General features: G+C 39.7%; 1 protein-coding gene across 1 annotated transcript in view; it reads left to right on the forward strand.

The window, feature by feature from the left end:
• The window catches only part of plpp4 (phospholipid phosphatase 4), a 49268-nt gene extending 25554 nt beyond the window's left edge, over positions 1-23714 (forward strand). Inside the window, exons 2-7 of the mRNA XM_080868680.1 lie at positions 1735-1843; positions 5804-5894; positions 9430-9493; positions 9640-9764; positions 18760-18930; positions 20482-23714. Coding sequence (XP_080724806.1) covers positions 1735-1843; positions 5804-5894; positions 9430-9493; positions 9640-9764; positions 18760-18930; positions 20482-20690 — 769 coding nt within the window. The 3' untranslated portion in view covers positions 20691-23714. The remainder of the gene's footprint in view (positions 1-1734; positions 1844-5803; positions 5895-9429; positions 9494-9639; positions 9765-18759; positions 18931-20481) is intronic.
• The last annotated feature ends 3285 nt before the right edge of the window (positions 23715-26999 follow it).

The raw sequence follows: 26999 nt of genomic DNA on the forward strand, positions 1-26999 counted from the left end.
TTACTTGCTGGTATAATAATGCTTAAAATCTCATTATGGGATCTTTGAAGTTACACAATGAAAATGAGAGTTACAAAACCTGCAGAGAGAGAGATGCAACTACAGTACTGAGCTTGTTCCAGCTTATTTTCATCCCTTAAAAACATACATACATATGCGTCTGCTTTCTTTAAATTCATAACACATATGTAATTTAAAATCATAAAATAAAACATGACTCTAAATTGTTCATATTAAGATATGTTACAAATCTCAAACCACTCTTAGTCTTCACATCCATACAAACCTAATGAATGCATTTGGCAGGAGCATGCAAAGTTAGTATAAGGTTAATATTATTATTATTATTATATGTGGAACAGCAAACTTTAATGGACCCATATAAAGAAGTGATTACACACCAGAGCAAGTCTGTGCATGCTGTGCATTCTAACATGACCCATGAAAGAAAATATGTGTCGCTATCTTCAGGGAGCGTGTGCCTAAAACTCATTAAGAATGTAATGACTGGATGCAAGATAAGCTTTACAGAGCGACAGGTAGATCATTGCAGTATTTAATGATCCAAGAGCGCCGCGTGCGCTCCTAATGGAGGTTCAGTTCGTATATTTGTGTCTGTATCTAAGGTGAGTTGGGGGGGGGGGGTTCTTCACTTGACTGTGTGTCTATACTGCTCTGCTTTTAATCCCCGGGGAGTAAAATTATATTTCCAGTCACCGATACCTGAACAACAGAGTTAAAGAGAATACAAGCTGGGAAAATTGAGTAATTTATGAAGCATATTGCGTGTCATTAGCACAGCATAATATATTGTGAACCACATACCGTGAATGTAATGCCGCTGAAGTGAATCATGCGCACGGGCCCAGCAAGGTGTAAAATGAGCAAGTACTGATTAGGCTGCTCCTTTGCAAAAACATCAGGAGACATTATTATGAGCCGACCAGCAAATAGACTTGGCCCAGTGTGTAACGTGCTGCATGTGTCCTTGAGAGATTAAAATTCTGTAATTGTTTTCCCTGTGAAAATAAGAAAATTTGTTGTTTATCCTTCTTATGTAGCCAATGTTTACCGAAGACACATGAGCCCAATGGCCTTTTTAACTTTCCACAGTTAAATTCTCGCCGAAGAGCTGAACGAGATCCACAATATTCTCCAATTTCTGCCGCTGGACAATGAGCATGTCTATTGGAGTAGATAAATGCTTTGCTGAAGGGCCCACATTGTGGAGGAGAACATTATTCACTTGGTATTTCTTCCTATGCTGCATCAGTTCATCTGGAGGTTGGCCTGTTAAATCCAAGAACTGCTACAAGTTTAATCATATTAAACTTTTTGTTGAGGGGGTGGAGGGTTAAAATCTATTCAGCTTAATTAAAACATCTGCTGCTTTTGCCGATTTAAAGTCATTAATTGAATGGATGGATTTATTGAAGTCCTTGTTTAAAAAACACTTTTAATTGAGGTCTCTTGGAGCTCACTTGCAGAACCGAGGAGCTTGAAGCGTGTTGCAGTGCATTGACGTGGGACCACAAAGTAGTTGATCTTGGGTAAAGACGTCCTGCTCACATGGACTCAGTTGTGGTTACTTTTGCAGAAGAACGACAGGGTCTTCTTTTTCTGGAAGTACTTTGCACATATTAAAAAGTCATGCAATCTCTCAAATTGTACTTTTTTATTACTTGTGCATAAAGTGTTAGTTACTGATCAATGTGCATTTATTCCCTGCCACAGATTTACAGAGTTTCTGGAGCCCTTTGAGAGAGTGATTCAACCAGAGGAGCTTTGGCTCTACAAGAATCCTCTAGTTGAGTCAGACCACATTCCCAAGAGGGTCATGTTCGTAAGTACCGCCTGTTTAACTATGCATTCCTCTTATGTCAGACTTGGCACTAAGCACTTGGTAATTTTTGCGTTGTTTCCATGTTTAACAATTTCTGCATCATTTCTGCACATGGTTGTATTTTTACTGATGAGCTGAGGCCTGAATCCTGGTAACAAATACGAAAACAGCTTTAAAGAACTGTGGTGCTTAGCGCAGCAATGTAAATATCTGTTTTGGACAGCCGTAGGTGGTCCTCTGTTAAGATGAATTTCTAGCCGATGCAGCATGGATGGAAAGTAATTTTTCTCTGCCTCTTGCTGGAAGCACTGAACAGATAACCTGACGTTTTTATCCAGCATCGATTGGAGGGTCTGCCAATTTTGACCTCAGTTAACAGCAACAATCACTGGCTTCAGTACACTTAACCAACAATGCTCAAATCCCTGAGTGAGTCATTGTTTTCTACCTCTAATGATACCACTTGAAAGAGTGATTATAGTAAAATAGGACAACACAAAACAGCTTTAAGCTCTTTATATAAAATAAATAAATGCATAAATTTATGTATGAGTGTATAAATGTGAATTATGTGTCCCTCAAAGTGTTTGAATTTGAAGTTGCAGTGAAATGAAATATAAAACAAGATCTGTTGAACCTTAAAACCTGAACAATCTGCACTCTCAGGAAATGAGATGTCAAGCAGACCTGCTTTTTAAAGGTGATATTTCACGACTCAGTCCCCAAAACTGAGTTTTAACAGTGATTGCATTCTACCATGCAACATCATACAGTAAATGGTTTCCAAAGATTGATCAAACTATCTTTTAGAGCTTTAACAGTCAGATATCTCGTGGCAAGAGAGCAGGACCACTACTATGTTATAACAGGCTTTGCATGCTGTTACACTGTCCTGTGGCAGAAATGGTATTTAAGCTACAGATATTTACAATTATCTCTTTGATATTTCTTAATATTGCAATCAAGAAATTACTTATTTTAGCATAACATTCTCAGATCGGTTACATGTGTATGTAATCGTTCACAGCAGGACAAGCTTATCTACATTATTCCTTGTTAGAAGACCTTTTAGAAGGTTCTGACTGTTTAATCAAACCATCTCAGCAGGCAAACCTTTGGATGCCTATTGCTCATGTAGCGTACCTGTTGAAATGTCAGCGTTTGAGTGACTGGTGCTCCACTCCATCCTGTGCTGCTTGACACACATCAGTCAACAATCAAATTATTATGTGCAGAAACAGCTGCGTAGTAGGTGGTAAGTTCTAACTGTCTGTCAATTCGAGACAACTGTCAGCTTACGCAATGCAAAACCCAACACCTTTACCCCAAGTGCCTGAATACAGCCCATTAAACATCAACAACTGATCCACTTGAGCTTATCTTGGCAGCTCTTCTTGATGTTTAGAAGCTTTTGTGACAGAAAAGTTAGTGCTTAACATAAAATGGCTAAAGCAGAAGCAGATTTTCTCAAATGGAAAATAAATAAAAGCCGAGCTTTAAATTGCTCATCAGTGAAACATTTGATGGGTAATTTGTGATAAGCACTTGAAAATGCATTAGTCATAGAACGCGCCAGTCGAGCAGAAAAAACACTCACATTCACATAAGCAAGCGATTACAGTTCAACAGCTGAGCTGAATGTCCAGCCAAACACCATTCACGAACAAGATTATTTAAAGCTCATCATCACTCTTTTGGTTTGTGTTTAATTTATAGATTATCACAACTTCAGTGTGCAAAGATCTTCACTCATGACACGACTGTAAATTACCCCACACTCCCACCACCCTACAGTCGTCTAGGAAACTATGCACAACTCAAGTTATTCAGTGTCACTGTTCTAACAACAGCTCTGAAGGTGTGGAGAATTTATCTAATAATTAAAAGCTGCCCATGAAGTGGAAAAAAAGCTTTACAAATCAGTAAAATACAAAAATTGCAACTGTTTCCATTTTTGCACTGTTTATGCAAATACCGGTAGTTGATTATGCATGATTTCCAGATGAAGCCTTGAAGAAGTTAATATGAGTATAAAGTATTCTAAAACATTATCTACAGTAATAATCTCTCTATGAAGTGAAATGAAATTTGCTCCAAATACTAGGCAGTGATATTAATTGTTTTATGAATTAGTTGCTATCCTGCATGAGCCCTAAGGAGATGGGCAAATCTCAAAAGTACATGTAAATGTAAAGAAATATAAACATTGCAGTTTACAAATGTATTGCAAATACGATAAAATGCTGTTATATAAGGAGTTAAAGAACAAGATATGTGTCTGTTAAGTATTAAATAGGCTTACTGTTAATTGATTAAAAGGTATGCTTAGTAAATGTAAAAGAAACAGTTAACAAAATCTTTATATTCTAAAATGACGTATGGAAAAGCCTCCAGCTGTGCACTTTGGACATTTCAGTCTTGATCTTTTTGAATGTCATACGTGAGAGGTAGATCTGGCTGGGAACCCAAAAACATTGCATGCCCATGATGTACTATACTGCCAAAATTATTTGCTTGTTTGCCTTGAGTGACATCCAATTCTTAATCCATAGGGTTTAATACAGGTTTTAGAGATCACCCTGGGTCAACACACCTGAATCAAATCATTAGTTCATTACCAGGCCTCTGGAGAACTTCAAGACATGTTGAGGAGGTAATTTCGCCATATAGATCTGCTGTGTTGGATTAAGGATGCATCTAAAACCTGCAGAACACCTGACCTCGGGGCCTGGAGTTCCCCCGCCCCTGGTTTAATACGATGTTAGCCCATCCTTTGCAGCTATAACAGCTTAAGCTCTTCTGGGTAGGCTTTCAACGAGGTTTAGGAGTGTGTTTATGGGAACTTCCAGAAGACCATGTTGGACAATAAGACCTGGCTCGCAGGCACCTCAGAAGTATTCTGAGGTCTGGACTGTGTGCAGGCCAGTCAAGTTCTTCCACACCAGCTCAACCATGTCTTTTTAGACTTTGTCTTTATGTCTTTTCAGGCTATGTCTTTATAGGCTTTGTGTATGTAGGAACAGGAAGGGGCCATGAATGCTTTTGGCACTATAGTGTAGCAACTTTTCAATCACAAGGTTTCCGCGCTTTGCCTGATTTATTGTGTGTTTCACTCTAAATATGCCAAAATGTACAAAATAAAGATGCTGTAAGAAAATTTTATATGTCTCCATTTGCATTTGCAACGATAATATATTTCATGTATGTTAAAGTTATAAGTTACATTGTCCAGAGTACACTTTGTCTTTTATTGTACATTAAGTTTTGCATTATGTTGTTCAGCTTTAGTAGGACGTGTGCACTTTGCACCAAACCGACTGCCGTGTTACAAGGTTAAAAAAACCCACAGTGACTTGTTTAAATTGAAATTCAGAGAGCAACTCTCGCTTCACTTATGAGTGTGAATGAAAGTGTGATTACACGTTTGAGCTATTTCGAGGGGATAGTGAGGTGCAAAGTGAGATCATAATTGGCAGCGATACACAAACATACTCAGGATGTACACAGCTGAACTAATGAACAGGACTCACAGGGAAAGGAATATGTGTGCGTTATAATAATGGGACTAAAACACTACCTTTGTTTTTTGCTACCTCTGTTGCTTAAGGAAAAGAAAATATGCAGAATTTGTCCAGAGAGTAATTAATAGATTCTCGGGCATGAATAATTACCTAGGTGCTGAGAGGGCCCCAATCTCATATCAAACTAAGGGCATAATTCTCTCAGCTCAGGCACGAAGAACCACTGAACAATAAAGAAGCGTGTTTTGCCCCTCAGTTTGCCTTGTTAAAATTAACTCTGAATAATAGATGGGCTCGGGTCATTCCCAGAGGCACAAATCATTTCACAATTAACCTGCAAAAAAAAAAAAGAAAAAAAAAGACCTAATAGAGTGCTGTAGTACATCTCTAATGTCACAGTAATAACCATATATTTGTCACTGTCTTTATTTCCTTACAGGCAATTTCATTCCTTACTCCACTGGCAGTGATATTTGTGGTGAAGATAATTCAGAGGACGGACAAGACAGAGATAAAAGAGGCTTGTTTAGGTTCGTGGAGTTATTTGTTTGAAATGTCACAAATTTGTTGCTGATTATTGTCAGTGTAATCTAGCCCATTAGAAGTCTTCAACTGACATTTATATTGCATGTAGTGTAATACTGTGTGGTTTGGATTTCTTGTAAAATAACTATTAAAAAATGTCTGTTTCTTTAATCCGTTTGATCTTTCCACAGTTCGACCTGGTTTTACTTAACGGTGCAGATCTTTGTGTTTGCTGGTACTGCACAAATTGATCTTAATCACAGCAACCACGAGTATTTACCAATTGAAATTTTATGCTGTTTGTTCTATCAGGCAACATCTGAGCGTTTCCTCCGCACTGATATGCCATTTTCCACTGGGTCCAGAGGCCTGCAGAGGCTTTGGCACATCAGACAGCATTAAGAAAGTTTAACACAAATCCAATTAAAGATTCTCCCAAAGATGAATGGGGGGAGCGAGCGTAGCTCAGTGCATCGGTCCCGAGATTACAGTGTTGTGTAGAACTAAACAGGCCCATTACTGCCTGCAGAGAGGCACTCCTAGAAGCTGAACGAGAAAGCAGCATCACGCCGAAGAACAAAGACTAAAAGGAAGCCCATTATTTTGACAAGTTTCTACATGATCACATTACTGAAAGTAGCTTTGAACCAATTCTTCCGCAAGACTGAATGAGAAAGAAAAGGAAAGCAGCTGTTCAACTGGGTCTGTGGTTAAAAAGTAGCTTTACCTACAGACCAATTTATTTTTCATGCCAAACTAAAATCACCGAAAAGTAGCTGTCCTCATATTCTTGCTAATTTATGGGGTTTCAAGCAGTCCCTGAGGGTCCTCTAACTCTGAATCTATAAATCAAATTTTCAGACAGATTTAATTGAACTTTCATAATTTGTGGGTTTTGAGTTAGATTTCCCGAGTACCAATGGAAATTAGTTTTTCTAATGTACTGGGTTTTAATGTTTGATACAGTGCAATCTACTAACACACTGCCTCTTTGCCTCATTTTCTTTGGAGTGAAAAGGATTGTTTTTCTTTTTAGAGTTGTCTAATAATCCTTTATCATTCCCAAAGTCATGCTGCTTAATTACGTGATTATCTCAGTGAGGATACAACGATGCCATCTTGGAAGTTTGATTATATTATATACGACTCTCGGAGAACGGCAGATGATCCTGTAATGATTTCTTTATGTGTGTTTTTGGTGACAAAGAATGAATAATATTGCTCAGCATCTGAGTGTGAGATCCCATACCACACATATAGTGACGTTCTTATTTACTTATGTTTTTTACTGTGTGTATGGGGATCAATCTTCCAGCAGAGTACAAGAATGCATTTGTGTTTACGCTCATGTGTCAAAGCATCAGCATCTAGTTATGAAAGTACTATATAAAAAACGAGGCTCTATGTTTGAACACCTGTGCTGTTAAAAAGAGAGAAGATTTAGAGGGTAGCAATATATTAAGGATATGACAATCGATTTAAACAATCGGTGATTTCGTCAAATCCCACAAATCACCTTGTTTTTCTGTAAGAGCTGAAAGAGAGGGTCTTTGCTAATGTAACGGCCGCAGTCCTATCTTTATTCATGAGGCTACTAATTTCCTGAAACTGTGCCTTAGAGTAATCATTGGGGCAAACTCTAGGGTATATGCATATGAATGCGACCAGATTTGGTTTGCAGAGGCATAGCCCCAATCCAAATGTAAGTAGACCTATTTGGCATAGGGACTGGTGCCGGATGAATACTATATTAGGGGGATGAATATATTAGGATCCCTCATGGTGGGCTAAAAAATGGCTAATCATGCAAGCTCCTCTCGGACCCTTCAAGATTAATTAGTGGATGTGAGGTGAATTTTGGCCGAACTGGAAGGACAGAGTTGCAGGGTGGGAATATACATGCGTGCCATATGGCAGTCCACCGCACTAGATGCACATTATATTTATAGCAACCACTTTCATCAGCAGAAATCTGCTTATTGTGTAGCAGGAGTTAAATGGGCATTAAGCGCAAAACACAAACTGTCAAACTGTGTCAGCGTTACGTTTGGCTATAGGTCAGCAAAAAAATCATTAGTGCAATAATGACCGTCAGCAAGCACCAAAAAGGATTTCCTAACATGTTAGGGAGTTGGAGTGGAGCAATAGTTTTATCCTGACAGAGATCTGACAAAGGATGAGGGAAACGCGCTGCAATTTAACGTCCCTGCCGAGACGGTATGTGCCTCATTCTGGGATTTCATTTGATCTGCACTGGTTTGCCCAAATTATCCAGCTGTGAAATAATACTGAATCTGTGCTCCTGTTAGCCACTCAGGAAGATAATTCATGTGTGTTTTGGTGGTAGGGTGAATGGACTCATTTCCACTGCGGACTACTGGGATGAACCTATGAGGTCAGGGTACTAATAATGAGTCCCGGTGGTTTTCTTTACAGCTAATTAAATGAACATACATTTGCAGTATAACACCTACCTGTCAACCTATTGGAGTTTTCCTGTTCCCCATCATGGATGTTTAATAAAGCAGGAATTGCTTCACAGTCAGACTAGGCTCTAAAAGGATGCGCTTATGTCAGTTTTTCTGTGAGGATTCTTTCTTCACTTTTATCACATTTTCAAATCTAACAAGTAACACATCAATCTCACCCTTTGTATTTAGTACTAATACTGTTACTAAACTTAGACATTATATTCAAATGATCTATTTTTTACTGCTTACCTAAGTTTTGTTGGTGTGCAATAGGGCTTACCCTTGCCCATGTTTTCCAGCTTTTCTAAGTCTTTGTCGAAGCTTTTCTCAGCCAACTTCTCACCTGCTAGATGTCCATCTATAGAATAGACATGCTCAAAAGCAAGGCACGTGTCTCATTGTATTGGTGGAAGAGCAGTGGCTCTATTTAAGGCTATCTCGCAAACTCATTGCCGACCCAGTTGATAGCCACGGCTTCAGTTTGAGGTCCTCATTCTTATTCTAACACCCGGCTGCATAAATCTGAATGTTGCTGCTTCATGAAGCTGTCATGACCACTTCATCTGCAAAAGAGACAAAGATGTAATCCTGAGATGATCGAACAAGACACCCTATGCCCCGAGCCTTGACTGAACCTAAAATTTTGTCACTACTGTGAGATGAGAAAGCTTATTGCTGGATTTGATCTGACAGACATCTGTTGTATTTGGTCCACGGCAATTTACCCACACTCCTAAAACAAAAGCGAGATGGGGCATTTATGGTAGCTCAAAGCACCACGAGTCTCACAGGGTAGCTAAGCATACATTTGTCAGTCCTACTCGCTACTGTTGCTGCTCACACACGACCCTAACAACCATGTGTCCACCTGCAAGGGAAATTCCCATCGATGTTTTATTGCTATATTATATCAGAGGAGAAGTAAACCTGCCCGAATCTTTGTCACACTGACAGAATGAATGATTTACTGCAGCGTGATGGTTTCAATTAGTCCTACAGATGCTGAAAAATGTCAGTCTTAGTACCCCAACACTGTAAAATGTTCAGTTATGTGTCTCTCTTCCTCCAGCTGTATCCCTGGCTCTTGCTCTAAACGGAGTCTTCACAAATACTATCAAGTTGATTGTTGGCAGGTACGTTAAACAAGCCCATGTTTTTTTAAAGGCAGTGTCAGTAATGCTAAATGTTAGGCTCTTGGCCCTTGCCACATGAGATCCCTTTTTCACTCTTGACAAGTAAAATGAAATTCTTCCCGTCGATGGTATTGTTTGATTTTCAGACCGAGGCCAGACTACTTACAGCGTTGTTTCCCAGATGGGCAAATGAATGCAAAGATGCTTTGCACTGGGGAGCCGGCGGTAGTCTCCGAGGGGCGCAAGAGCTTCCCCAGCAGTCATTCCTCCTGTGAGTATCACAAGGCGATTGACATAAATCACCACCAGAAGTTGCAACACAATGCCAGAAGATATCAGACACTCATTAAAACGGCATGGTGCTCTGAGCAACATTTCACCAAGTAGAAACCAAATCTATGACTGACTGGCTGCTGTATGTATGAGGTGTATCTTGTTGCTCTCTCTCTTTCATGGTAATTACAACATGTAGCAATCAGTTTCATTCAATTTGCGCACCCTAAGTAAGAGTTGAATGCACACCCACCGTTTGATCTGACATCCTGCTGTGCTCAGCTGTGCATTCCGGCTTAGGACACACAAAATCTTATCCTCCAAGCTGTTTTCACTTCAGCAGTATGTTAAATAATTCAAATGTTTTCCTGTTGTCCAGCAGACGAATGTTAAGCGGTATCCATGGAACATTTGCTGGAGGCCACACAGATGCTGAATAAACTCTTGGCATAGCGTGGTGCATCTGGGATGTAAAGGCTTTAATCAAGAAGATACATCTTTGCAAAGATCTATTAATGGTCTTGCCAGCACTGAACAAAAATGTGACCGCATGGCTTTGGTGTTTTGGGTTTTTATTTTTTTACGGTGTTTTGTTCCGGTGTTTCTCCTCATTTAAAAGTGCCTAAAGATGGAATTTAAAACGGGTTCTTTGCTAAGTTGTCTGTTATGTGACACAGCACTGGTTCCTCCCTTGAGTTAGGTGCCTTTTTCATGTTTGAATGAGTCATACGTCAGTGTTAAGTGGCAGGAGCCTGGAGAACTATTACTCAAGATATAAAAAATTGCAAGAAAGTCTGGCTGCTTGGAAGAAACAAGGGGTGGCTCAAGACTTTTGCACATCACAATATCTGTTTTGCGAAATTAAAGAAAGCATCTTTGTGTGCTTTGCTACCGCTGTGACATGCATGAAATGTATTTTGTTTTGCTTGCTTCTGCATTTTCATTACATTTCTACTCTACATCCTCATTCAGAGTTGACAAGGTAATTACGCAGTAATCATTTGTACTGCAGGAATGTGCAAATAAGCAAATTGTTGCATCCTACCGAAACAGTTATTTGTCACAGTAGTGAAAAGAGCTGAAAATGCATGATGCATCTTAAACACCTCTTCTTCTTTTTTTTTAAAGATTCTAATGAAACCAAATGAGAATTATTCGAATTATTATTGAGGTATATTGGGCATATGTACAAGAAACGCTCTGCTTCTGAAATGCTTGGGAAATTTGTTTAATTGTCATCCTGCTGTCAGTGTGAATGTTTACAGCAGGCTCCTAATCAAACATGAGATCACTGGGCTTTTGTGTGTTACATGCCAAGACCATGTGAATTCAATGATGTAATTTCACAGCCCAGATTTATTTGAAATACATATTTATAGTAATAATGCTAAAGTCTAATGCTTACAACCTCTCAAACACCTGCTTTAAAGAAAGGCTTTGAAGTGTTGGCTTTGTCCCATTAGACATGGCAAAGAGGGACGATGCTCTGTAATTCACCGCAGCACTGAGCATGGATTACATTCATCTATGCGACAGCTCTAATAGCCTTATGTTGTTGCACAGTGAGTAAGAAAGTGATTGAGAGAACAGTGCGACTGGGGACATAGGGAGCGCCCATACACTAGCACATCTAGAGAGCAGAAGAAATCCAATTTCCCGTCTCTGTCCCTTTTCACCAGACATTGCTTGTTGGACCACGAATAAGTTACAGAGCTTTTACTCAGACAAATGTGGCGTGGGACAGAAGAATAGGGCCAAAGAGAAGACGAGAGTGAATGGAGCCTTGTTTAAAATGGCATCTGGATGTCTCACAAAATCAGCTCTGGCTTGTGTGAAGACATACACTCAGACTATAGGGGAAAAATAAACAGTTTTGCACTCACAGACTCAGAAATGAGGTCACAGATATGCAGCTTGTGTCATTAAAGGACGCACGGTAAAATGCAAACGAAATCCATCAAGAATAGCCAGAACAAAGATATACATATATATCAGATTCCACTGTTTGTCGACAGCTATTTTTTAAACACTCAGACTATTATTATTGCATTTGAAAGTTGTTAAAGCTGCTCACGTTGCCCCTGATTAGATTTCTTTTTCTTCGCCTCATAGCAAAGTAAAAGAATAACATAAATTGGAGGAGACAGGTTCCAGAAAAAAGAAAAACAAACAGATAAATAGCAACTCCCCTGAATTCGCTGCACCAATATCCACAGCGATAAAGCAACCGGGCCCTAAAGCATTAGCTCTAATTGTCTACTTCATATTCATATTCATCTCACCACTCTCCCCTTGTGAATATTAAGCCATTAGATATGATCAATTAATAAACACTTTTGAAACCCATCTGCCATCTTACCATCTACAGTCTCTCCGATTCCTAAATGAATCCTGAGAGATGGAGCTAATCACATCTCCAGCTCCTGCTTCTTTCACTTATGCACAACTATCTATATTAAATTAGCCTTAGCTTGCCATGTCCATCATATTAGTTGAATGTCTAGGGAGAATTAGGCTGCTGCAGCAGCGTGTCCTCTTATTTCTGCTATAACGCAGTCAGACACAGTTCAGTGCAGAGTGAAGGAGCAATTATACAGCGCTAATAAGGAGGTTCTGTTGAGCTTTTGTATGTTAATGGATGAAACAGTCTCCATGCTCAAGTGGTTAATTAATATGCATTACTTCTGTGAGAGTCAGGGTTGTGTCCCACTTGTTCCTGCTGGGGTCAAAAGTCAAAACAGCAAGAAGAGAGTGAGGAAGGCTGGGAGATTGGAAGCATAATAATATGAGTTTGGAGTGTGGTGTTGATGGAAATTCATATTATAAAGTAACACATAAATAAGTAATGAGTTAAGTGTTTAAAGCTAGAATGTAGATAAGTTTGGTGTAATGGCTCAGCCGCAGCCACTGAGATCTTTCAGACTGAACTTCAGCATTGCTCTGAGCTCATACTAATATTAGCACATTTGCTGTGTTAATTCTAACAAAGATAAAAATCTTTGTGAAAGTTAGACTTGCAGATTGGCAGTGATCTTGGTTACATCCCAGGGCAGTTACTTTTACCTAATAATAATCAACAGGTAGAATGCCATACGTTCAGTGTCAGGAGTCACAGGGATGTAAAAATTGACATAAATCTGGTAAAAGAAGCAACTGCCAGAAAATAAGGTTTAAAATGATCTCCTCCCTCAGGTTATACATATAAATGCATGTGGAAAGTCAAGATAATATTAAGTCTTACTCCCAAGTGCAGACATACTGTAATCAATGTCTCTGGCTCATCCTACCAAATACAGTGGCGAAATGGCAAGCTAATAGATACAGAGAGCCAAGAAGCCGAGATTGCTGGCTGAGCTTGACTCCGTGTCCTGCCAGAACTACAACTGAGTTTAATGTCAGCTTTTTTATACAGACCAAAGTCCTGAACATTTTAACTTAATAGATAGATAGACTTGAATAAAAACGTAAAGTAATTACCTGCGGGAAAAATGTCTATCAAATCACATGGCAACCTGTCCCGCTGTTGAAATGCTTCAGTCAAAATCCAAAGTAGGTACAGGAGCGTTTCTTGTATAAGAAATAATTGTGCAAATCTTTTGAGAGCCTAAAGAAAAACTCCTAGTTAGCAAATTCTATCTCATTATTTCAATTTATCATGCAGCTCTGCTATTGCCTTTTCTGCTGCACCACATCTCTAAAAAGATGCAGCTACAATTAAAAATCAAAAAGCAAATTTAAAAAATAAATGCCTGTAGGCTCAAACCTATAGGTGGTTGCTGGGGCGACGGAGGGGCTGAACAGCAGGCAGCGATACAGAGCAGCACATGTTAGTGAAAGAAATGGGAAATGTTGGTGTCTAAACAAATTCGAGGTCTTAGTTTGGTGTATGAGGCGAGGAGAGTAAGGCATGTGTATGACGCAGTCCAGCTTGAGCAGTCTGCCTGAACTAGCTTGCAGACTGTGCAAGCTAGCTCCATTTATGTGGCTGAGCGGTTCCTTTGGATGCACCAGTGGATGCCGTTTCTAACACGTTTACCAAAAAGAAAAACCTTCTTGCATCATTTCCATCTTTAAAAAAAGTGCAATGTTGGTCCTTCTTCACTTGAAACTTCTGCGCAAACCTTGTGTTTGTTTGAAGATGAAAAAAGGCAATCACCCTGTACTCATTACTCTCATTAGGCATCTCTGTTTAGTCTCAGGGGAATAACTTTTTCAAAGCTTTTGAAATGAATGAGACAGATTCATTAACATGATGTTTCCCCCCCATCCTTGGCCTCTTCCCTCTGTCCTCTTAGGGACTCCTGCCACTTCTGAACAAGACAATAACATCCCAGTCATTATTAAATTAAGTATAACCCAGCTTGGTCATATATGCAAATTTTACATCTACAAAATGTATTTGCGCACTTCTTTACACGTAGCCCGGGCAGAGCACATACTTATTGTATTATTCATGCCGAAAAAGCATTTCTATTAGAGCAATCCTCAAGATGTTGACTTACTGTGTCTACAAACATAAACTTTGTGTGTACTATGGCAATAAAAAAGACGATTTTGGCTCAGCTTTGCAGCAGGTTAGATTTAATTTATTCACATTTGTTGTTTCTGTCAATGAATTCTAAAAATAAAGGTTAGACAATATTGTTTCTATCTACAGTTCCCCTATTTTCTGTCTGGAGTATTTCAACATTGTCTTCAGTTGCTCAGATTTATAGACTGCACGTCAGTTAAAATGGGCCATTTGCAGAATTTTATGTATGAAATCCACATATTACGAAAAAGCTCTGGTATTTAACTATAGCAGCAAATTGCTACAAATCAGGGAGAGTTGTTGTGTGAGTTTGGTGACCTGTGCAGCCTCCTTCTCATAAATGGATATGTGCCTGTCACTCTGAATGAATGATTATAGCAAGAAAGAGCAGTTTACTAGATGGCTGCTCCAGCTGGGTCATGATTTTAGAAGAGAAGAATCAAAGCATGTACAACGCACAGAGTAATGTATACGTTTATCATGTTCAAACAGTGAAGATGACTTTGTGCAATATGATACCCTTTTTGAAGTGTTACATTACTGCTGTTACTAATACAAAAATGATGTGTGATCTGCTCTCCAGAAATTGAAAAGATAATATTGAAAGTCTTGTTGAACTAATATGAGTTAGACCATGCTGACTGAACATTTCAATGTCCGACTCTATGGTTTATTGATAATTTGGTTCTGTCTTTCACAGTGAGTAATGTAATTGTCTTAGCTATAGTAAGAGCTATTAAAATAAATGGTGTGAGCTGTGATGGGAAATGTGGTGAGGTTGCCCAGAAGTGAGATTGATGGGCAGTGAGGAACGCTTAGGCTGGGGATGGCTTGTTCATAACCTCTGAGCAGAGGAACTCAAGTGAGCTAGAAAGCTCAAAAGTAATGCATTTTTGGTAATGCTGACAATGTCCAGTGTGTTATTGCATACAGAACAAGGTATAGCAAATACTGGCACAATTTAAAGCTTGGGGTCCACTAAGCCTCTCTGTGCAATGCATTGTTAATATTGGGCAGGTGTGAATTTCCTCTGGGAGCCTCTTAAATCTGCTTTATATCACCCAAAGCTTCATTATCTTTGTAGTGTTTGCATCTTTCCTCGCATTAATTGGGCTCCCAGTTTACCCCAGTCTACTTTTCAAGCAGGATCCAACTTTTGCTAACATCTGATGGGTAAATTGGCTGGCTAGCAAGAAGAAGATACATTGTGAGCAATCCAGCAAAAACAAAAAGAGCAAAAAAACAAACAAAAAAACGCAGAAAAATGTAATATGGGAAAGTATTCTGAATAAGGATGCAATGAAGGAAAACTACAATATCTCCATAACTTCCCATGCAAGTAACATTGAATAACATAGCAATAAATCTTATATTAGCCTAAACCAACTGTCCACTATGCTGGTGTAAATTGTCCAGTGTAAAATTCAGAATTGTTAATGGATCCAAGTCATCACCTGAAAGCAAGACAGGCAGCTGCTGGGACGGCTGAACTTTCTGCCTCTTCCTTCTACCCCCATTGGATTTCCTCGCTTTCTCTCTCTCTCTCCTGGCTGCACATGTGTCCTGCTGGTCTTAGTATTCTGGGCCAGATTGTGGGGTGAGTGACAAATGGGCATCTGATGGGTGAGGCTGGGTGCTGTTTGGCCTGCTGTAGCAGTTAACTAATGACCCTGTGCCAGGGCAAAGATTAATGGCTCCATCACAAAACCTTTAATTCTGATAATTAGACTGCTGCTTTTTCTACAACATCAGTTAAAACAAGGGGTGGTCTCTTCAGCATTGCATGGCGAGTAGCTCAGTCACGATTGTTTTCTTACTCGGGGCTTTATTTTTCACTGTAACGTATGTTTCTGTGTGTATGTGTGTAATTTATAAACTCTAACCCACTCTCGAGTGGTACGATTTGGGACATGTGTGTTCTCTTCTTTTTGTGAGTGAGTGCTTCCATAGGATCACTAATCCGATGATTTTCTTATGTACGGCAAATTTAGACCATTACCAGTGCACGTGTTTGGACTGTGGGAGGAAAACCGTGCACCCAGAGAGAACTCCCACAGAGCTCAAACATAGTCCTCATATAGAAAAGCCCCAGCTGACTCATGGATTCAAACCCAGGACTTTCTTGTTTTGAGGTGAGAGCTGTTCAGTGTTCAGTCATTAGGAAGCTAATTATTTCACGTGGGATGCACACATTGATGCTGCAAACAGACCTCATTTTGCAAGAGTATGCAAATTGCTAAATGAGTCTCCTTGAGAGTGTGGGCTCTGCTTAGCTCTGTAAGTGTAGTTTTCTGCTTGCTCCCGTCTGCTCCTAGGCACCTGCAGAGTGTTTCAGCACAGCGTTTAGAGACTGCAGTCTCAGTGAAATTACCTGTGAGTGGGTGGCTGTGGGAAGAGGTCAAAAACTCCAACAACATCTCATCATAACGACCTCATTGTGATGATCCCTTGAAGGCCACAAGCCAAAACACCTTGGTCAATTAAAAAATGTTTATCTGTACATTGCAAGTTTTGCTGGAGGTTTGACCTCTTTCCATTTTCTTTATCATTCAATTCATGCACATTGAAAGCAGGTAAAAGTGCAGTGGAAACACATACTCAACTTCTGAAAAACTGCTGCAAAACTCCTATCAGTTTCCATTACATTTTTCCAAAATGCTCAACAGTTACACAGATGGATCAGCTGGTCAGTGAATCGATCCCTAACTCCTCCACAGGTTGAAGTATCCTTGGGCAAGGTACTGAAGTCCAAGCTCAACCTGATGCTTAAGCATGTGTGTGTTTGTGTGTGTGAATGTTAGTGTTGTGTGTCATAGGGTGAAAATGAGACTTATAGTAATAAGTTGCTTTGACTGCTCAGCTGAATAGAAAGGTGACTTATAAGTACAATTTCATTTACCTTTTAAACTACATAAATATATCTGTAGTATGATTTTATATAGACAGGTTACTTTTGGGGCTTCTTCACTCACCTCTTTTCCCTCTCTGTATTTGTACACCACTCCACATTTAATCAGGAGTTATTAATCTCTCGCTCTTTTCCACAGCTTGTGTTTTGTCCTTTCTCACTCACCTCAACCTCAACCCATCACGGCAGATGGCTGCCCCTGCCCGAGCCTGGTTCTGTTGGAGGTTCCTTCCTGCTAAAAGGGAGTTTTTCCTTCCCACTCTTGCCAAGTGCTCATACAATAGGGCAGGGGTATTTAACTAAAATTTAAAGAGGTCCACTTAGAAGAAAGTTACTGAAGCAAAGGTCTGGATGATCATAATGTTTAATTATATACATATATGTATGATTTTTCAAAATTCTCGCCATTAAAAGTTTAAGTGTTTAACTTCAGAAAAATCGAATAAAGGGCGGAAAATCTCGAATTGCCTCTTTTCTGTTTCCTATCCGGACTGAAAAGTCTCAACCATTATAAATCTCAACACAGCTGAACAGTTGTGAGCAGTTTTAGAGGCTCCCTTTATTCCCCTCTTTTAATTATGGAGAGAAATGTGCCGCAAAAAGGGTTGCAAATGTGTACAATATGTTCCACAAGTGTAAATTTAAACTTACAAATATGTACACCAATTTTGTGTGCAACTTTCTAGGACTCTCAGGCACGTGCTCCAATCCACACACAAGTAAGAAGCAATCTGACCACACGTAAAACTATTTTACAAACGTGTGCGTCAAAACCTGAATAAATACTGATCATTTACACACAAATTTATTGTGAGTGAATTGAGCTCTAGCTTGTCCTGCAAGGATTTTAAAGCTAGAGCTCAATTCTTTAGTTTTCATTATAACAACTGTGGAGAAAACTGCCTTGGTTAAGTGTGTAGACCCAAACGTGGTCAAGATGCACAGGGCTACTTTCCTCATACCTGAGAAACCTAACTCAGTTGAAAAGTGCAAGGATCAGCACATACAAGCTGCTCTTTCAGGTCCTCATCATCTTAGAGATCAACAAATTGCATCTGGAGAGGCCCAGCGTTCACCCATTGCTCTATTTTCACTGTCCACTTTTCATTTTTGCACAGCACTGTTCGTTCCTAATTTTTTCCTTCTTTCTTCCTTGTCAATTTTTTAAGCTTTTCACACAATCGTCTGTATTTCTCCCTTTCTTTCTACCATCTTTTCATGTGTAACTTACTCTCAGCTATTGACACTGTAGAGTCAGTGTTTACCATCTAGAATGCACAGAGCTGATTGGCTGAGTGGTATCACATCACTCTATTATTTATATTTTAGGGTCTTTACATTATAATATAAAACCCCTTGAGGCAACTGTTGTGATTTGGTGCTATGTAAAAAAAATAGTGAATTAAAAGTAACTGAACTAGCCTTGTGTGACTGGCTCACTGACTGTATTTATATCAAGAGCCTAGATCAAGACATCAACTGATAATCTGAATGTTGTAACATAACATTCAATGTTGATTTGTCTCTCTTTCTTTCTCTTTGTCTTCCCTCTAGTTGCATTCTCAGGTCTTGGTTTCACCTCCTTCTACCTGGCGGGAAAGTTGCAGTGTTTTACGGATCAAGGTCGCGGGCGTAGCTGGCGTCTCTGTGCTATGGTGCTGCCTCTTTACAGCGCCATGATGATTGCACTGTCCCGGACCTGTGACTACAAACACCACTGGCAAGGTCTGCCTGACAACTTAGACACGAGATTTTCCTCCATTTATTAGAATTATTGCCACAAAAAGTCTTGTGCCCGTGTCAGCCAGAAATTATTGATGTTCAGTCCAACCTTGCTCAAGGCACTTTTGTAATTGTAGATGCAGATGAGTAATGAGGCCTATGCTTGTAACAGCTGTATTCCTATAATCACAACAAGCTTTAACTTCATCATCACACCTGACAAATTGAGAGAAAGCTAAAAAGTGCAGCCGGTACGATAAGCCCAACTAAGAAGTTCACTTGTTTGTCCAACAGGCGTAAAATTGTGTCTTAAAGAGCTGTCTTTAAGATATTGCATAATGATTAATTCCTGAAAACTGCATCAGATGCATCATATCATTCACCAGCTTCGGGAGGAGATTATGATTATAAGGTTAAGGTTTCATGTTTCTCCACATCATTATTCTTTCTCTGTTTTAACTTCATATATTTACTAAAAGACTTAGAAAAACCTGGGATGGAGGGGTGAAGCGAGAGGAAGCGAATGAATATGTGGGTGAGGTGTGTAAAAGCGCATGTGCAAATATGATGACAGTTCTGTCATGGGGTGTTAATTAGTTTTAGAGAGCCATATGTTCCACTTTTTTTAGGAACTAAAATATATTTACAATGAAAGCAAAGCACCTACAGCAGTTCAAGACAAGCCAATCATTGCATGGGTCCTCATTGTGTTTCTTAGCTCGACTTTTTGTCGTGAATCTCCTCAGCAAACTGTAAGTACGCAAAGGGCTATTAAACTTGAGGGGGCTCAATCTGCTCCCACTGTAAACACAAGCTGGGAGCTGCCATTAGCCAGGCTGCGGCACCATTCTCAATAGATACTAATGTTCCTCACCATTCCTTTTCACTTTGGATGTGCCCTCTGTTCTCTGAGGGGAAAAGGCTGGCCTTCCACACGCCGTCTCAACGAGGCCGCCCAGCTAATATATCGCATCAAGTCACAGTCTATTAAATTCGGTTGACAGCAGTCGATGAAACATTCAGTGAGCAAACTCGTGCACTGTACAGCTGTTGAATGGCGGGAATCGATGTTGCAGTATTTTTTTCATTTCACCCAGAAGGACGAAATAAAGGGAGACCTGTGGAAAAAACATCATTTTGATATGGCAGAAGCCTCTACTAGAGCTGTTTCAGCCACCAGCTGGCTGTGTCATTTTGATCTATATGCAGCAATATAGACTTAATACTCACCATGGCAGTGTGATATTATATGATATATTATAGCTTAAAGGTGGCTAGGTATAATACAAGCCTGTTCAGCATATGACAAAGTGACACAGACAGCCTCCTGTCCTGAGGCAAGTGAAGCCACCGCTCAGCAGAGCAGATTCGTTACTCTCCCTTTCAAGTTTCTTTCATCGAACTCCAAACTACAATATAAGCACTGCAACACATACATCAATGGCTTATTAATTGTGCTAATTCTATTTGCAGGTGTTATTTTACTTCCTTCACGCAGGCTAAACTTAGCTATCCATGCATTCCTTTAAATATATCTGTTTTTGTGCCTCGCAGACGCTTTTGTTGGAGGAGTGATCGGGTTGCTGTTTGCATACATTTGCTACCGCCAGCACTACCCCCCCTTCCTGCACATGGACTGCCACCTGCCTTATGCCAGCCTGGCTGTCGCCACGCACACGCCCATGCATCCTCAGGACGACCCGCAGCCCACTGACAACGCCACCACCCTTCCCCTGGAAGGCTTGACTGAAGGGCCAGTATGACTAGTGGCCACCACTGAGACTACCCCCAACGCCCTCACCAAGCCGCCAAGCCCACCCCCCATTCCCAGTGACTGACTGACTCTTGTATACATTCCAGTGGACAGTGAAACGCCTCATGCATTTCTATTCTCTTAAACCCCACACTGCGGGTGGCACCTACATTATTCCTGTTTTGTTTTTTTTCTCTTTGATTTTGCTCAGCAGCCATTAAAGTCTATATTTAGATGTGTTGTATGCGAGGAACCTACGAATATGGGACATTGCCACAGAGAGGGACGAGAAAAAAAATGTTGAAAACCTGAGGAGATGTCTTACTAATGGCTGTGAAAGAAGATGAAAATATTGCCAGCTTTCGCTGGAATCTTTCTGCGTAATGAGAGACACGGTTGGCAGGTTGCTATATGCTGGAGTATATTTATTGTTTGGTTGTAAAGAAATGGGACAGATGGTTGAGGAGATCCCATGAAATGTCACAGCAATCAAACCATGAAATTAAACTAGTGTTATTGTATATGTCACACTTTAAAACAAAATGTGGAATCTGATAGCACCTCATGCCAGAAACGAAACAACATCCTGTGTTTCATTTAAATCTACAGATGTCTTCTGCATTTTGTAGGGCACCAGGCCTAAAACTTTAAGGCATGCAGGAGCAGTCTATATTCATACCTCTACTATTTCCAGCAGTTTTATTTTATTGTCTGGCAGCATAACGATAAATAAAGAACCAATACTCACTTAGGGAAGCACAGCTCCATGTCAAAAGCAATGGTTTTTTTTTTTCATTATTCAAATTCTCACCATTCTCTTGGGCTTTAAACCCTGCATATCACCACTTCCTCGTTTCTCTTCCTCCTCCTCTCCTTGTCACCATCAAACTCTATTTTTCACTTGCTTTGCATTTAACACTTGTTCCCCGAGGTTGCACAGGGACACGGACCCTCAGTGGGGGCAATCAATAACAGCCAAGCGGGAATGCTGTGGCAGAAGTGTGTCTGGGAAGGCGCAAACCCCAATCTGCTTCTGCATTAATCCTCATTAAGCACGGTCAGCCACTGCTCCTTATGAGGGCATTAGAACTATATGAGGTGCCCCGTGAACTGCCCATGCATCGCAAATGGCTTTCAGTCTAATGTAGCCCCACAAATAGACAATCTAGTATTCAGCAGACTAGAGATCTGAACCCAGGGCTGTGATTATGGTGTATTTATCATCCATTAAAGTTCAATTTTTCTTAATATAGGGACAGCATGTTGAAACAAGCAAACACCAAAGATCTGTAGGTTTTTTTTATGCCTAGGTAGTATGCACCAAGTTTTTCATTATGAACAGAAATCCAAGATAGCTAGATGACTGGTTTCCTATCATCAACAAAGCAATTTGTAGCCTTTTGCAGTTAGAAATAATGTTTTTTTTTCGTTGCCTTGGTTACTATGCGCTTTTTTGCCATTGCTGTGACATTAATGGGAAAATTAGATATTAGGACAGCTCTAACCCAAACGAGCACTAAAAAGCAATGTGTTGGGCGATGCAGGAGAACTGCACAGCATAACAGAATGAATGAGCAGCAAGCCAAATGTAGAAAGCTTTTTTTTTTTCAAATCCTGTCAAGAAGCTCGTGAGCAGTGTTTTTACATTCTCTACAGTCTGTCGCCACATATGTTTTAATGGAAAACATCAGCTGTACCTTCAGCTGTTGTTTCACTTTATCCTGGGCACAGTTTGGCTCGTGGCACAAAGGTAGACAAGGAACGATCTCTCTGATCAAAATGACTTTTTACATGATTTATTTAAACGTGTCACAATTAAGCCTGAATCACAAATGCAACCCATTGGCAGCTGTTGTAAAGCATTTGTGTGTGTGCGCGCGCGAGCGTGTGAATGTTTTTGTGTGCAGCGTTTGACAAGGTCGATCTCACAATGATGCAATACAACGTGAAACTTTACAAAGAACGAACGTTTCACCAGAGGGAAAAAGGTGCTCGACGCTGCGCATCAGACTCTGTGATGGGACTTGAGACTCTGAGAGCTGACTGTAAGAAAGGAGAGTGACTCCATAGAGTCTTTCAGCACATGACTGCAAATGTGTCACTGTGAGATACTGGCTTTGTGAGGCAGATTTTCAGAGATAAAAAGGATTGTGACACAAATACACAATGTTCTATACCTGCATTTGCCTGACTGATGGCGGTCTGATGTTTGTACTCTGTCATTTAGTTTTCTCCTATTATGTGGTACTGTATATTGCAGGAAAAGCATTGTTCAGAAGTCTGTATTTTCACCTTTTTTCAACAGGGGATTTGAGTTCCCCGCTCTCTTAGAAATAATCTAAGATCACGGCTTGTTTTCATTTGGTGCTATAGATGCTGTTGTAGCAGTTGGTGTCCTGTTATTTCAAATGGTTGATGTGTCACTAAGAAACGAAATTTAATCTTTTTTTTAGAGAGAGAGAAAGAAAAGTTATTAAAATAAATATTTAATTATTTTAAATTAGATAAGCAGCCAGTGTGTACTCCTCAGATATTTTTTCCAGATGTTTCACCTTCACAAGGACTGAAGGCATAAATAAACTTAAGAAAATAAAAATACTGAAGAATATTGAGATGATTGTCAGCTATCATGAATAGATGTCTGAAGAAAAAAAAAGAATCTTTGTTCATGGCATGCCAGTTCCATTTGTGAGAAGATTGTTTTCTATCAATAAGCATGTCAGGCCTTGAGAAGTCTTTGAGCTGTGTTTTGCTATTTGTATACTTTATGTACAATAAAGGACTGCAGCTGTGTGAACCTTGTCCATGAAGAATCAAAGGATCCTTAGGTATCTTGTGCGATCGTGGGGGTCTATACTAACTCTGATGAAAGAAACTGAAACTCACAAATCAAGGTTTGGGGTATTAGAATAAAAAAAACAACTGTATTTAGCAGCTACTACACTGTTCCTTATATTATGCAAATGAACAATCTTAGATTGTGCAGTAGCAAACATCTGAATGAGCTCAGTTAGTTCAGTTACTTTATGCTTCAGCGGAGCTGCCATCGGTTAGCACAGCGCAAGCAGAACTCTGGTCTAAGTGTGTGTTGTGCTTTACTGCACCAGCTGTGTTGCACTCTTGCTTAGGGAGTTTCCAATAAACATATTTGTGCCTAAGACTGCCTGTTGATTTTCATAACCTGATTGGGTTGCTGTCAGTGACAGCTCTAGCTTTTCTTTTTTTTTTGGCCATGCTAATGACAGCAGTGCTAATACGTTGGTCGGTCAGTTCACCACACTGGAATAACTGCAGCTCTTGGATGAGTTGGCACAACGTATCTTACAAACATTCTTCTTAGTGACTTTGGTCTCCACATTTCCACATTGCTTGTCTCAGTTTTTTTAATCTTTCTTTTTTTTTTTAATATAAATTACAAAAATATATATTTGGATCTTTTGAAAGATTGGACCCAGTTACTGTGAGTTAGTTTCATGGGAAGGAGACAATGCTTACCAACCTCAAACCAATACTATAGCCTAGCAGAATGCATACTAACACTACAGAGGTGTAATTGATTCACCTGGTGGCGACTAAAGAGGTAAAGATGCCTTTTATTAAGCTTTCAAGTCAACTGAAGCTCTTAAGATTTTAAGATAGCTTGTTAATGAAAAAAACATATGAGCAGGATTTTTATTTATGGAAAGTTTCCTTAGAAAACATTTTTACAGAACTCTGTGCAGTCTTAGGTATGGCTTCTATAGGCATTAAGAGGGTTATTTGATTAACCGCCAATATGACCACCCCTCTAAATTCAAAAGTTTGTCAGTTTGTTGAGCTGCACATCTTAACACCTTTATTTGACAACTTTTACATCTGTAATAACACAGGTGTGTGTCATAACTGTAGTGTGATAACTGAATTTCTTACAGTAAAGCATTACTGTGTAACACTTTACCCTAACACTGCTCCTCTGTATGTGAGAGCATTCTTGAGTTAAATGTAAGGCCATCTGACAGCTAAAGTGTGGCTGAAATCTGAAAACAAAATGACTGAACAAGAAAAGAACCAAAGAGCTGATATGGCCTAGTCAAAGTCCAGACCTCAATGCTGAGACAAGACCTTCTGAGAGCTGTGCATGAATGAAAACCCACAAACATCAATGAACTAAAGCAATCTAAGGAGCTTAGAAAGAAAGCGACTGGACTTCTTTAAGTCTCTTTAGAAGTCTAGTCACTTTCAAACCTGCAAATAATAGAGTTTGAAAATACATTCAGTAAATTGAATGGCTAAAATTTCAAACCCTTTTCATGAGGGCCTTTAACCCTTGTGGCGGTGTTACTCATGGAAGTAATTCCTCCTGAGTAATAAGATAAAGACATCACAGATCAATGAGGTTGTTGCTCCCAGACATCTCCCCTCATTGCACTGATGAGTTGCTGTGATGTGTCTTTTTTCCACAGCATATTAAAGTGTGATGACAATTGTGAAAGCAAACGGCCTCAAGGTTGGCGAGGGTAATTGAAAGAAAAAACAGAAACTCAGCTGAAACATTTAAGTGCTGTGTGATGTCTAAAAAAAACCCCCATCCAATCAGACCCAGCAGAGCTGCAGCACCTACTTCAACAGTAAGTGGAGAAAGTCTCCCTGCTGAGAGTGAATCTTTGACAACCTGAAAACTCCAGGCTTCACCTAACACCTCAGACAGGTGTGAGGGTGTGAAATATGATCCATTCTGCAATAAAAATTTATAAAGTGAACGTAATCTGACGTTCACAGTTGTTTGTTTGGATTTGACAGTGAGCTGGTAAATAAGCACAATATTTCCTAGGAGCTGGCGCTTCTGCTAGGTACAGTAGTCGTTTCAAGGCACATTGAGCACACGCGAAACTGAAAACCACCCCCACACACACACAATCACTATTACACAGAAAGCCACAGTTGAAAATGTCTTACGGAAAATCTGGGAGAAGCCTCTTGCTGTGAACTAATAGAGATATTGTTCTGAATTGCAGAAAACTAAAATTTCATACAGCAGTAAAAAGCTTTGTGTAACACGTTTGTTTGCCTCAGAAATAGGCAAGATGATTTCCATTCAGTATGTGATTGATTAGAGTGCTCAATCACAGGCAAATGTCATCCCTCAAAACACCCAGTATTGTTTTCCTGTCAAGGGCAGCTCCCCACTTCTGGATGAGCAGTGCCATTATGGGAGTCAGATCAACCTAGATCTAATGCATCAACAGTCAGCTGGCATCTAATATCACTTAACATTGCAATACCCTTCAGGAGGCTGCACACATAAACATAGTGTTTTCAAAGGGGGTTTCAAAAAGAATGTGCTTAGAGTATAAGGGAAGAGGGATCGTTAATATGGTAATTAGTTATTGTAGATGCTGATAAGATATCTAACAGTGAACACACACACACACACACACACACACACTATCTACCCTATATACATTTTTCAGCGGTGTAAACAAAAAACAGCTCGATTAAAAACACTGTTAATCAATATACATGGCATTATCTTTGCAATACACAAATAACAGAATTCCACCAACACTAACAGTGACACTTATCAGACATGTGTTTCAGGTCAGATCTCTGCTATTAAAGCAACCAATCAGTTGCAGAGTTGGGAAATTAAAATTATTAGAGTCACACAGAAGTAACAGTTTTATGCATAACGAGAAAAATTGGGGTAGATGTGCTTTGCCAACTTAATGCAGAACATGAGAATGTTTTTGCCAAATATATCTGAAGCATTTTAATTGGTTTCAGTCATTCTTCTGTGCTGCAGCAATAAAGGGATCGTCCAGCGTTTTAGTATTTTATGTTCATAGTCACAGGACTCAAAACTAATTATCTTGCAAACGATTACTTTACAGTAAGTTTAGGTATAGCGGTTCAAAGGATTGTTAATGCAAATATCTATAGCAACTGACTGCATTTAGGGATTTAAGCATGGTCAGGAAGAACTGCTGAAGTTTAAACTCAGCACCACATAGAAAAGAAAATTGACTTTAAACAAGTCGTGGCTGCTGGTCAGATGGACTAAGCTGAGTATTTAGTAGAAACTGCTACTAGGATTTTCCCATACAACCATCACTGAAAGGTTAACAAGAATTCTCACAAAAAGCAGGGAAAAGAAGAAAAAAAATATCCAGTGAGTTAGCAGTTCTCTAAATGAAAATTCCTCGTTGACACCAGAGGTCAGAGAATGGCCAGACTTCTTCGAGCTGATGTCAACAGTAACTTGTAACTTGTTACAGTCAAGTCATACAGAAGATCATTTCTGAATGCACAACACATCAAACACTAAAGCCGATGGGCCGCA

Source organism: Rhamphochromis sp. 'chilingali' (assembly GCF_963969265.1).
Source record: "Rhamphochromis sp. 'chilingali' genome assembly, chromosome: 20".
Taxonomy (NCBI): Eukaryota; Metazoa; Chordata; class Actinopteri; order Cichliformes; family Cichlidae; genus Rhamphochromis; species Rhamphochromis sp. 'chilingali'.